This window comes from Solanum verrucosum, unplaced genomic scaffold, assembly GCF_900185275.1.
Source record: "Solanum verrucosum unplaced genomic scaffold, falcon-dt-bn FXZP01000297.1, whole genome shotgun sequence".
NCBI lineage: Eukaryota > Viridiplantae > Streptophyta > Magnoliopsida > Solanales > Solanaceae > Solanum > Solanum verrucosum.
In genome coordinates, this window is record NW_026020215.1 from 672846 (window position 1) to 687261 (window position 14416).

General features: G+C 34.3%; 2 protein-coding genes across 8 annotated transcripts in view; one reads left to right on the forward strand and one right to left on the reverse strand.

Moving 5' to 3' along the window:
• Positions 1–14416, forward strand: part of LOC125830655 (peptidyl-prolyl cis-trans isomerase FKBP15-1-like) — a 1183135-nt gene that overhangs the window by 160757 nt on the left and 1007962 nt on the right. The gene's annotated exons all lie outside the window — the stretch shown is intronic.
• On the reverse strand, positions 1641–8407 carry LOC125830630 (probable xyloglucan glycosyltransferase 6). Its single transcript, XM_049509804.1, has 5 exons — positions 7507–8407; positions 6465–6773; positions 5438–5728; positions 5247–5360; positions 1641–2681 (listed from the first exon to the last, which is right to left on the reverse strand). Exons 1-5 carry the CDS (start codon positions 8206–8208, stop codon positions 2043–2045), a joined length of 2055 nt encoding a protein of 684 aa, XP_049365761.1. The 5' UTR covers positions 8209–8407; the 3' UTR covers positions 1641–2042.

Sequence of the window (14416 nt, forward strand, 5' to 3'; positions counted from 1 at the left end):
TTTTATTTTTATCAACTGATGCATTCTAATTGACAATGTTTTTGCTATACTCCTCTGTCCCTAATCACTTGTCCAATTTTCATTTTTTTGTTGTCCTTAATTGCTTGACCATTTTGACAAATGAAGAAAGGACAAAATATTTTTATCTATTATACCCTCAATTAATTAGTTTGAAAAAGATAAAATTTCTTGAAAATCTTAAGTTTTTAATCCACCCACTTCATAATTAATAAGAGTAAAATGGTAAACTCACTATATCAATAATTATTTTCTTAATAGGTGTGTCGATTAAAAAATGGACAGTTAATTAGAGACAGAGGGAGTATTTGTTATGGGGAAACGTTTCCAATGAATTGCAATTGTTTCGAGATTTTTCATAAAAATCCTATACTTTGGACACCCAAAAAGCATTATTGGAGAAGATAATTACTACTCCCTCCGTTTCATATTAATTGAATTTTTGAGGCATTTTAGTTTTCAAGACTACTTTTTGAGTGTTCTTCCAATTTTACCCTTCATTAGTTAGTAATGGAATTAGTGATTAATTAATATTTAGTTATTTTAATCATAAATTTGACAATAATTAATAAGGGTAAAAATGGAAAACTATGTTCAATTTATGTCTAAATCTACTTTTTCTTAAAGGGTGTGAAACACCTCAAAAATTCAATTAATATGGAATGGAGGAAGTATTAAGAAGAAAAACTGCAGCAACCCCAATAAAACTCGAAATTTAAAAATTAGAATTGAGTAATATGTGAAACAAAAGTTTGACTATTAAATGAATAAAGTATAATTTCAGTCTCCACCCTAATTACATAACTAACAAAACTCAAAACCCCAAGAAGAATTCTCAAAAGTTGAAAACTTCCTAGTCCAGAAATTAAGACTTACTCAAAACCAAACTCAATTCCTCTTATTGTTGCACTTCCAATCTCTTGCTATCTGCAGCCTCGTTTTGTTTTGTTTCGTTAATGGAACTTCTCTGGCTGATGTTAAGCCATTATTTTTTTTATCTCTGTCGTAATCTTTTTACTAAATTGGGTTTCTAAATAATGATACATGTACAAGTAATATAGTACTTAAAAATTTTGATACAGTACACAAAACATATGTATTAGGTTTGCTAAACATATAATTGTGCATACAGTTGAAACACTGATATATGTATCACATTCGAAGCTTTAGGTTTGTTAGGTGTATCAGTGATGTGTGTCTGAGTGATACAATACTAAAAAAGTTCAACACTATACTAACATGTATCATATTTGGGTAAGTATCAGCAAATGTCAGATGTCTCTTTCTTCTTTCAAACTGTTATAATTAAGGTCCAAACTATAGCTATTTACAAAAATTCCTCTTTAAGAGTGGTACTTTTAGTGGATGCTCTAGAAGTTCTAATTATTTTTTTCCTAAAATAAATAGGTGAAAAACTGAAGATCTTAACAATACCTTTTCTTTGAGTTGAAACAATTTTTCTATAAGTGCATCCATTTCCAGGGCTACCTTTTCTCAGGCTGCAACCAAATACAAGTTAGCTTTCCGTAAAGATGCTTTTAGTGACCAAATAGAGGTCCTTTATTGACCAAATTTCATAAGAATGGACCAGTATGAACCAAGCTTGTAAACGATCATCAGAATGTACGGTGTAACTGGTGCCTTCTCCCAAAACTTTATAACTATATATATTGTACAAAGTTTGTCAATGACAAAAATAAAAGAATCACAAACTTGACCAAATAAAAACAGACTACTTCATGGTTACACTACTATTACAGGCAAACATTTAATTAATTACATCAAACTAAGTGGTAGGCAAATGACAAATCCTACCAGTATTGCTTTTAGTCTCCATCTTGGCATCAATTGAATAACATATGACTGCCAAATAGTGGTATTATGAAGCTTTCGCTAAAATACCACATAAATGTAGGAATAGGGAGCCAGGTACCACAATCACATGTACAAGCAGTACGGTCTACCTTCTGAAAGGATTTGCCACAACTGAATTCGTGGCCAAATATCTTGTAAAAATCTTATGATCAACTTACCTGTTCGCCAATCAAATCAAGACCGACAACAAGGAAAGTAAACCCTTGAAACAATAGGAAATAGAAGTGAATCCCTTGAGCAGATAACAAACTTCTGACAGAGGCTGTTAATAATATAAATGCAAGGGCAAGCTCTTTCCTGTATAAACGATTTCTCTTCCTCTTTCCCATTTTCTTGGTCATCTCTAATTTGTTAAGTTCAGCAAGGCCTGATTCTGATGATGACCTTGAAATAGTATTCTTCTTCAACAAAGATTCAGATTCATTTTCCACCATCGCAACTAAATCAGCTTCTGATGATCGTCCAGACTTCTTCGTAACAATCCACTCGTAAGAACTTCCTAACTGGAAAAGCCCTGATACCATGGCATTGAATTTGGTCACAGACATTGTGTTTTCAAATAAAAGATAGGGTACAATAAAAGGGAATGACTGTGGAGCTGGAAGAATATTGAGGACAGACATAAGTCCAGGCACATAGCAGACGACCCAAGCTGGTAACTGGGCTTCTGGGAGGAACATGGTGAGTGGGAGGATGATACAAAAGAGAGTGAATGAATAAAATGGTAGGATGAGCTTCCGCAAGAGGAAAAATAGAAATATTAGGTTGGCTTTCTTGAGCCAGCTAACCTGAAATGAGAAGCATATACAAGAATCACTTGAAAAGATATTAATGATCTTTAAACTAGGAAAAAAAAGAATAGTGTATATCCATTAAGCACTTAAGGATTCACACATTAAAATTGAGATGACACATTCCTTGATTAGAAGGAAAGCCTCATAAGTTTACATGTAATGAGACAATAAGGAGGTAATAAAAATTACTTCCCTTACGTATAACAACACATACAATAACCTCTCTTTGGGTAGAGTAACATTAACGACCATCATTATTCAAGTTTTTCCCAAAAATAACTGACGACATACGAGTCCTCCAAAAGAGGAAACTAGGGTACGAAAATATATGGAAGAAGAGGATGATCAGAGGAGAATGAATTTGAGGAAATAAAAGAAAAGTATGTGGTCCTACAGCTCAAGTGGTTTATACGCCCAATGCGAAGATGTCAAAGAGAATACACACCCGAAGTCCTCGCTCTCTTATTTGCTATTGGCCTCCAAAGCAAGCACATAGAGGAAAAATGTTTCAGAAAGAAAAGCTTTTGAAGAGCTTACCCTACCAAAGTACAAACACAGGAAACCAACACTTGAAAAATGATAGGACCTATTTATTTGCAAGAGCAACTACTGTTTCCTACTTAAGTTCTACCATATTCAGCAACTACTCAGACCCAAGTTATTTCCAAAATTTTTGACTATCTGCAACATTCAACCAAAAAATCTCATATTTGCACAGCAAATGGACTTGATGTGGAAGAAACAGATTACCCAAAAAGAAAAAAAGGCAAGATTTCACGAAGTTCTATTTCTTTGTCTTCCAAAATTGAAGTTTTACATGCTTGAGACATGCCAATACTCCCCCCACTTCCCGAACAATTCTGCAACTTTGTTGATCTTCCAACTCTGGAAGCTTCTTCTAAGCTTTATTTCCTATTTTCCATATCTTAAGCACACGGTGATATGATGTCCTGCACTGTCACACTGATGTTGCATAAGTCAGGATGGCCATCGATCCTGCCACAATTTTATCTCCCTTCCCTTCCCTGCTTTCAATTTTACTAATTTGTGGAATCCATCCCATCGCATTCTGATATTCTTCAATAAGGTAACAAACACCCTGAGAAGAAGCTACTTTCTGTCTGCACCATGGGCTGTACAAAGCTGTGATTACATTTCTCCAAGGACCTCTTGCTACTTAGTAAATCTCGAAACCATTTGCACAACAAGCTTCTATTATGTAATTTAGATTCTTAATCTCAAACTCCTTCATTTTTTAAAGCAATCACTTTGGACAATCTCACAAGATTAATTTGCTATTCTGAGCACTTCCTTCCCATATGAAACTTCTTCTCATCTAGATCAATAGTTTCCGGCATAGAAAATAGTGACATTAGACATGAAGGAATACTCACAAAAGACATGTAGGAATATCCTCTAAAGCATTGTTGATTGGGGTCACACTTCCTTCCAAATATAGGTTTTGTTTAAAGAGGGTCCTTTCGAACGAAATCAACACAAAGAAAAGAGGTCATCTTTATTGTTCTTGATATTCTTGGCTCTTCTGATCCTTCATTTACTTAGATAAAGAGATGGAGAAAATTGATGATAAAAGTTGTACATATCTATTACAAAGAAGAAAAGAGAGAGAAAGATTCTTTCCTTAATCTTTTGTGCTATCTCATGTAGTGATTTTTTTTTAATTGGGCGAGATGGCTGAGTGGATTAAAGCGGCGGATTGCTAATCCGTTGTACGAGCTAATCGTACTTTGGGTTCGAATCTTCCAAAGAGATAGTTTACTTTTAAATTTCTGATGTGCCTTGCCATATAAGCTTCTGCATGTCTTTAGCTCCTAAGAGATCCAAAGATACACAAGCTGGGAGTTGTCCAAATTCCCACATCAAATTCCAGTATGCCTGCTAGCTGCTACATGCTTGTTCAATCATTCAGTGGAAATAAATAACTATTACTATATTATTTATGGAGTGTAGAAACAGCTTCAAAACCTAGTTGTACAATTCTCGGGAGACTCAAATCTCTCTGCTTAACACCACAGGATACTAGGATGTTCACAAACATATTTTCCACACACGATTTGAGTGGTTCCCCTTACTTAAGAGACAGAGACCCATCCTTTATCCACAGTTTCACATTACTTATATATGCACTAATAATTCCAATATGTAAACATTTGGGAACCAATGACCTATCGAAATTCAATAAACCGTTCCCATAAGAGGCTATTATTGAAGTCTAGTATACTCTCCAAAATCCAAAAATGCACAAAGATTTAAGGACAGGGCTGGCCATAACTCCCTGTTGTTTATCCAGAAATTACTGATCTTCAAGAATCTGTTTACTTCCTTTTCCCAAAGGAGAAGCTTCACTCGTAGTGGATCAGAATAAAGTGTTCTAGAAAAAGAGTTGTGACCCTGAGCTTGCAAATCTCATTTATTTACCCTTTTAATTTACCGGCCATATTAGACTCTGAGTAACTTGCTGACTAAACTTCAGGTCAGTCATAAATATCGTGACGAAAATGTGCAAGAGTATTTTTTACGATAAATACCCATACAAACCTTGGAACGCAATATGTCAGAAAAACACAGGCGAAAAAGTTGCATTGGACCAGAATGCCACCGGTGTTGCTGCTTCTTATATGTCTCATAAGATTCTGGTAGTTCACAGAGGCACTACAAAAGGAGAACCAAATTTTTAAAAACCTGTTATTTTACAAAGAAACTAATAAACAATCTAGAAACTTACAAACCTTAACGTCATTCACATAGATAAACTTCCATCCACAAAGGTGAGCACGGACAGCAATATCCATATCCTCAACCGTTGTTCGCTCTAACCAGCCTCCGCATTCTTCAAGGGCCTTGATTCTCCATACACCAGCAGTGCCATTGAAGCCGAAGAAGTTAATGAACCATCCATTGACTTGTTGCTCTACTTCAAAATGAAACGCAAGATTTATGTTCTGCAACCGCGTAAGCAAATTCTCGTCCTTGTTCACAAAAGCCCACCTTGTTTGGACAAGAGCGACATCGTCATGTCCCTTCAAGAATGCAACAAGAAAAAAGTCATAGACGTGATTGGAACAACGACCGAAGTGGTTCATGGCAGCCAATTAATGCAGAATACTGCAATTAAGAGGCGGGATGCTCACTATAACAGTACCACCCAAGAGGTAGAAGATAATGTTTACACAACCCAGATTTTCAGCTCAGCATAAAGATAACATGAAATCTTGTGCACTCAATAAAGGATAAATTATTCATCGTTATCCAGAAAGAAATAATTTGATGATACCAAACAAGCCTGCTAATACCGTGCCAATTTTATATCTACAAAAAGGAAAGATTCTAGCTAGCATGAAAATACATCATGCACATAAGATAACACTTCAGCACCAATTGTTCTTAGTAAACAGAAAAGAGAAAAGGAAATGAATCAGAAAACCCCTCAAATAGGTAGATCCTAAAAGGAGACTCAAGAACAGATAATTAAATAACCCTCAAGAGAACTTTTGTACAAAAATAGCCTAGTAATTTTTGCAAATAAAGATTGGAACAGACTCCTTTCCTGCCTATCATTGAAGCTTTTACATAACTCCCTCTTCAAAATTTCCGGAAATCGATAGTTCCCCCTGTTAGTGACGTACCCCATTTTTCATTAAGACTCCAATTGCAACACCAACAAATAGAGACAAGCAGATTGTACCAAGATTTCAATTCAGAGAAAATTCTAGTGCCTACATGAGCCACCCAGATATGTCTCGGAAAAGCAATCACCTTGAAATAGGGAACAGTGTTCTTCAGAAAATCTGGTGTTGGTTGGAAATCTGCATCAAAGATTGCTACAAATTCATAATTTTTTACATATTCACAACTCATTGCAGATTTGAGATTCCCTGCCTTATAGCCTGTGCGTATAAGACGGTGACGATATATGATGTGCACACCCCTCTGTTGCCACTTTTGTACTTCAGCCTTGATGAGTCCTTGAACACCCAAATCATCGGAGTCATCTAAAATTTGTACGAGCATTCTGTCCTTAGGCCAATCCTGGACGCATACTGCTGCAATCGATTGTTGGTATACCTGAGTAATACCACAATGAAAGAAATTATACTTAGTCAAGGAGTGACTTAACAGAAACACCAACTTACCCATTCAGGGAAATAGGTGGATTGTCATAAATACACAACAAAATTAGGATCACCAATGAAAGCATTACAAAAGTTTAACAGATAATAGGTATGGAGTTTCTGTCAAGTACACAGCGAAGTGACAATTGTGGGTGATGACCCAAGTTTATTCTTAGAAATTGTTTGCCCGTGAAGATACGCTCTTAAATCTACATTCAAGTTAAGATAGAAAATACATGGTTCAATCAACTGCTCACCCTGTATTTAAGCCAACTACATACTGTGTAAAAAGTCTCAGGCTTGGTAAGATCATCATCTCAAAATTAATCCTAAGTTTCATACTATCATGATTATTACTAATAGTCACCAAGTAACATTTCTACAAAAATAGGAATTTAAATGCATGAAAGATTTTACATGCAAAACATCACTAGAAACTGCAAACTTAGTAAATATTGCACCTCATCATTCGAAACATCACTAAAAACTACAAACTTAGTAAAGACTGCATTTTCATCAATCCTATTTCTTAAAAAGCAAGTATAACTACCTAGACACTTGGCTTTGAGAGGGGAAGTTCTACAGAAATGAATAAACTAAGGAAGCAAATTCACTTAACATGTCATGTTTAGAACTAAAATTATAGATTTTTGGCAGTGAGAACTGGAAAACATACATCGTCTTACCTCCCTCTCATTGCACATTGGTATCTGTAGCAACACCATGGGATAATCCTCTGCATTCAGATTTTCTACATCAGAAGAGTAGTCAATCTCAGCTAAAGGTTTCAGGCCTCGGAACTTGATCCAAAAGCAACCGAGTACAAGCACCACTCGATCTACCGACTGTATTAGGAACAATACAATACACATACTGATCAAGCTCTGCAACGGCGGCGCTAAATAGTTGGCCCTAATGTCTAGCCAGTTGGCATAGACGTACTCCGCTAAGTCCAGCACCTCCGCCGACGCGGATTCCACAGTGGGAGGACTGAAATGCCATCCTCTGAAGTAAGCAACAAGCTCAAACACTAACAATATCACTGAAACAGTCAAAAACACCTTAATTACGCGATAGAGTCTAGAATCCGAGCGAGGATGAGCCGAATTGGATGTAACGATTCGTCGATTGGCGGTGCGAACAACGGATATGAAGCCACTTGTGAGGAATGCGATTGAATTAGCAATTTGTTGAAACTTGAGAAGGTAAATCCAGGAGAGTTGGCGAGCACTGCGAGTACGTTCCTTCTCGGCAACGGTTGGGCTGGAGATCTCAACAGTCAAAAAGCGAGAGTTTTCGGAAGAAGAAGGGAAGAGGTCCTCACTGCCATTGGCTGACTGCTGCTTGTTCCACCATTCCTGAAACTCTTGATTAGGCGGCCGAGACATATAAATTTACGTAATGGCAGTGCAAGTGAAGCAATTGTCGCCCTCGATACTGATACTTGTCAGATCTCGAATTTGTACCGGCGATGGAACATAGAGAGAGTGTAGTGAGAGTGCCTACTGCGATCCGGAGAATGGGGAAGTTAAGCCGGAAGGTAATGAAGCTAAATTTAGTTCAAGTCCAGAAGCTCATCTAAGTTCCTCCCTCTGTTCGACCAAAAAAATTGAAGCAGACCATGTGCGACATTACTCGAGATTCTCACGCGCATATAACATAGTATCTTGCACGCTCACCATGTTTTTAAGTAGGGAAAAGGATCAGATATACCACTCAACTTTGTCATTTAGAGCTGATATGCTCTCGTTATGAAAGTGACTCATATATATTCCTATTTATATACAAATGGCTCACATATACCCTTTTCACGGAAATGAAAAAAATTAATTTTAATTTAATTTTTTATTATTTTAAAAAAATATATATATAATCCCATATGAATATATTTAATCCTCCTTAAACATATATATTTTTTTGACTTTTTTTTTTGTTTCATTGACTAATTTAGACTTATTATTTTGATGGTCAAATTTATTTATGTTTCACTAATATTCTTGTAAAATTTATTATAGGTGATCAAATTTTTTTCTTCAAATATAAAAATTAAATTACAATATAGACAAAAAAAAAAGCTTTAAATTATAATATAGCCACAAAAAAATAGTTTTAAATTTTTTTTCTTTACACCAAGGAATGAAAGAAAAAAATAAAATAAGAATAAAAAACTCAAAATAATTATAATAAAAGAAGTCAAAAAATAATTTATGTATGAAAAATATTAAAATATACCTAGAACTTTGTTAGAAGAATCATATATACCCCTAAATAATTTTTAAGAAAATTAAAAGTCAAAAATATAAATTTAAAACTAATTTTTTCACTTCCGTTAAATGAAGGGTATATGTGAGCTCATTTTGTAACGGTAGGGATATATGTGAGTCGTTTGTATAAATGTAAGGGTATATATGAGTCACTTTCATAACGAGGGGCATATCAGCTCCAAATGACAAAGTTGAGGGGTATATCATGCCCTTTTCCCTTTTAAGTATTTCTTTTACAAAAAAAAAAGGGGGGTCAAAATGCCTTTAAACTCTGTGGAATGAATAAAAATGCATCATTTGATAGTTTTTTTTTAGTATATAAATGCTTTTATTGACAATAGTTTGATCCAAAAATCCTTTTATTGTTACTTAATGGGTTCAAAATGGCTTTTTTAAAATAAATAAATAAATTATCTCTAATGGTTTTGACTATGTGCAAGGCAACAATGAATTTGGGGTTAGAAATAGTGCGGTGGATCATTGCTCTTGGATTTTGCTAGAGTTTTTGAGTTGGTGATACATGATTCATGCTTTTAAAGGAGGATCACTTGATTACCTTCCGTAGCGCAATGGCTAAAACCTAGATAAATTACTTGCTTTTGAGGAAAGACGATAGAAGGCCTTTGTAAGGATTGCAAGATTATTCCGAGTGAGAATCTTACTATTCATCACAAACTTTTGGTGATGGACTTAGAGAGTAAGCGAGGTAGGAGGAAGAAAAAATTGTATGGTTGGCCTAAAACTAAATGGGGTGGTTTGACATCTCCCTATCTCATGTGATTGGGGAGAATTTGACGGCGACGGGGACTTGGTGGAGTAGTGGAGATGTAGAAAGTATGTGGGATAAGACAACTAGTTGTATTAGAGAAGCAGCTCGAGAGGTGTTAAGGCGGTTGAAGGGCAATTTTAATGGACGGTGGGGGTGGGTGGGTGGCGGGGGAGGGGGGGTGGGAGGGCTTGGTGGAATGAAGAAGTTCAAGGCAAAGTAAAAGCAAGGAAAGTTGTGTATGCAAAGTAAGCGCACCAGCACGATCGAGGATGAGAAGAGAGCAAACAGAGAAATTTATTAGGCATTAAGGACGGAGGCTAAGTTAGTAGTTACAGCACTTAAGATGGCAGCTTTTGAAGATTATATATTGAACTAAGGACAAGGGTGAAGATAAGAAGTTGTACAGACTTGCGAAGGCGAGAGAGAGGAAGTCTTGAGACTTGAATCAAGTGAGGTGTATCAAAAATGAAGAAGGTAAAGTGTTGGTGGAGGAGACCCACATTAAACAACGATGACAAGTACATTTCCACAAACTATTGAGCGAAGAGGGGGGCATAGAGATTGTGATGGATGAGTTGGAACACTCAGAAAGACATCGAGATTTTGGGTATTGTAGGTGTATTAAGGTTGAGGATGTGAAGTGTGCTATTAATAAGATGAGTAAGGGAAAAGCGTTAGGACGATTCTAGTGGAGTTTTGAAAGAACACGGATAAAGAAGGTTTGGAGTGGTTGAATAGCTTGTTCAATGCCATTTTTAGGATGGATAGGATGCCTGAGGAATGGAGGTAGAGCACAATGATTTTGTTGTATAAGATTAAGGGTGATATAAAAAATTGCAACAATTACAAGGGCATTAAGTTGTTAAGTCGCACTATGAAAGTTTGGGAGAGGGTGATGGGGATGAGGATGAGAAGGAGTGTGTCTATTTTCGAGAATAAATTTGTATTCATGCCAAGGAGGTCAACCACAGAGGTAAGGTTGTCTTAACTACTAGGCCATTAAAGTCATCGCTTGAGTCCCCATATTTCTGGGGGCCCATTTTTTTTTAAAAAGTACTTGTATATATACTTAAAACAATTATATTTACTTTTAAATATTAAAAAAAACGTGCAAGAATTAAAAAAAAAGTAAAAGTAATGTTAGTTTTTAATTAGGGAATGGAACAATTTTTGGGAATAATAAACATGCAAGAATAAAAAAAAAAGGTAAAGTGCCGTTAGTTTTTAATTAGGGTCTACGGAATGGAAGAATTTTTGGAAATAATTTCCTTTAGTGGGAAATTACACTTCCTTATTTATCTCCCAAGATTTTAACCATATATTATTCTATACCTTAATACTCATCTTTTTTATTCTCTATTTTATTGTTTTATTCTCAATATTGAACTCTCTCCTGCAGAATCTTTTGATTTACTGTTGCTTACAAGTTACAAAAGAACAAAATTTACTTTTGGATGTCTTCTTCAGATTTCAAGAAGTGCAACAAGCAATCATTATATTGAAGGAGTCAAGAAACACACCACTATTTCGATATTGTTATATCAACTTATCAAATACATGAGCCAGATTTTATTATTCTAACTTTATTTTATAGTTTTTTTTTAAAATTTGTTATTGTTGATTTTCTTAGTTCATAAGCATATATATTCTTGTTTTAGTTATTATTACAATTTATTTAATTTAAATATGTCAACTAGAAAATATGATTCCGAATTTACAAAAAGAGAGAAACAGAGAAAACTTGAAGAATTAAATTAATCCCAAAAATAAGCCCTTGATAGATTTTTAACAAATAATAAAAATTTTGAATCAAAAAATATTGGAGGATGTTCTTCAAATGAACAAGTCATTAATCAAATTGAGTTAGATTATAATAACATCCAAGAAGAAAATCTAGAAGAAGTTGGTGAAAAATGTGACATAATTTCCAATAATCAAGAACTCCTAAGTAATTTAAATAGTTGCATCCCTAAAAATATATATGACCCAAGTCAATGGAATAATATAGATATAAAATTGAGAGATCTATTAGTAGCAAACGGACCAATTAGAATGATTGATATAAATTTTCCAAAGGATAAACACCTAAGACATTTTTCTACAACACACTATATTTAAAAATTGGCAAACGGAGAAAAACATGAAAGAAAATGGTTAATTTACTCTAAAGATTTGGATAAAGCTTTTTATTTTTGTTGTAAATTATTTAGCATAACTTCTTTTGTTTGTAACAATAAACTAGCTAGTGAAGATAGTAATGATTGGAGAAATCTTAGTGCTAAGCTTAAAGCTCATGAAGTGACGAACGAGCATATTATTAATATGAGCTCGTGGATTGATTTAGAAATGAGATTGCATAAAAACATAACAATTGATAAAGATGTGTAGGAACAAATTAATAGAGATAGAGTACACTGGAAAAATGTGGTGTCAAGAATTATTGTTGTGATCAAAACTCTTGGGAAAAATAATTTGGCATTTAGGGGAACAAAAGAAAAGATCTATCAAGAAAGTAATGATAATTTTTTAAGCCTAATTGAAATGATTGTTGAATTTGATCCAGTTATGCAAGAACATATTCGGCGAATTAAGCATGACGAAATTCATAATCATTACCTTGGACATAATATACAAAATAAATTGATAAACTTATTGGCGAGTGAAGTCAAGAATAAAATTATTAAAGAGATTAAAGAAAGAAAATATTTCTCAATCATACTTGATTGCACTCCTGATGCAAGCCATCGAGAACAAATGACTTTTATATTACGGAGTGTGGATATTTCAACTACTCCAATTAAAATTAACGAATATTTCTTAGAATTTTTAAAGTGGATGATACAAGTGGAAAAGATCTTTTTGAAGTTATTATAGATGAGATAAAAAAAAAATATTCGACTTGATATTGATAATTTAAGAGGACAGGGATATGATAATGAATCAAATATGAGGGGAAAACATCAAGGAGTGCAAAAAAAAACTTCTCGATGTAAATCCCAGAGCATTTTATACACCTTGTAGTTGTCATAATTTAAATTTGGTACGTTGTGATATGGCTAATTCTTATACGAAAGTTGTATCATTTTTTGAAGTGATACAACGTATATATACATTATTTGCTTCTTCTACCAAGCGTTGAAATTTTTTAAAAGATTTTGTACCCAATCTAACTCTTAAATCATTGTCACAAACTCGTTGGGAAAGTCGTGTTGAAAGTATTAAAGCATTAAGATTTCAAGCTCCACAAATAGAGATGCTTATGTTGGAAAAATATGATATAATAGATGGGAATTATAATATCAAATTATTAATACAAGAATTAGGATAAATACTACTACAATAATATTCTTAAGTAATATATATGTATGTATATATATATATATATATATATATATATATTATATAATACTTGAGTCGTGCTAGACACTGTCCTAAGAAACTATTTCAGCAGTGTGAAATATTACTCCAGGATTAAACAAGCCTTCTCTAAAATAATTAGAGGACACAAGAATCAACAAAATATAAATGCTACAAAATAAAGCAAGTCGGAAAGGGATATTTGAAATTGGCTAAGTCTTACTCTTCACTTGGTTGTCTCTCCTCAAAACTCCATCAACTACTATATATAGAGGGGCATAGCATTGGAGGAAAACATATTACCCAATATAACTTGGTGGCAAAGGGAGCATTACTTGGAGACAAAGGACTTAAACTTGGGGACAAAGTAGATTAATACTTGGAGATTAAGTTGATGGCATAAGCACATTAGTCATCAACTTAATGACATAAGTGCTTATGTCACAAATTAATAATGTCCAAAATATGTCTTAAATTATTTTAAAATATCCAACACAAAATGTATCTTAAATTATTTAAAATATCCAACAATCCCCCATATATTTTAAAATAATTTTGAAATAGAAGAACTCGACTTGCTTTATTTTGTATGATCAAAATGTTAATGGTTTGGTGTTTTTCGGACTATGAACAACTTAGACCGATAAAATTTAACTTACATAATTATTGGTGAAATATAAAATTTCTATGAACCAATTATTCTTTTGTAAGCCAGAGATTCTACCAATCACATTTTAATCCTCATATTTTGTTGTTCAATGCGGTTTTGCGCCAATAAGCCATGCGCGTGCCATGTATTCATGAGAGCTCTAAAGACTAGGCCAAAATCTCATAGGAGCGGCTTCACTCCACTTCTCATATAGGTGAATTCATCAAGTGTATACTACTTTAAATACACCATCCATAAGGACTATGAATTCATTAAGAGTTAATAACTCATACCTCATAATTAGTAGCAGTTCAAGCACTCTTAGTTAGTGCGTAGAGTCAATATTGACTTGTTATTACCCATATGAACCTGCTTCATGGGATCTCCAATCACATAGGTTGGGTTACCATCTCTATTGACAATCATATTGGCCTTAACCCCATCTCTTTCGAGGATTGAAGAATTAACTTTCTTCCCACGGGTTTAGTTAGTGAATTGGCCGAATTCAATTCTGACTTCACATAATCAATGGAAATTACTCCATCCCTCGACAGCTG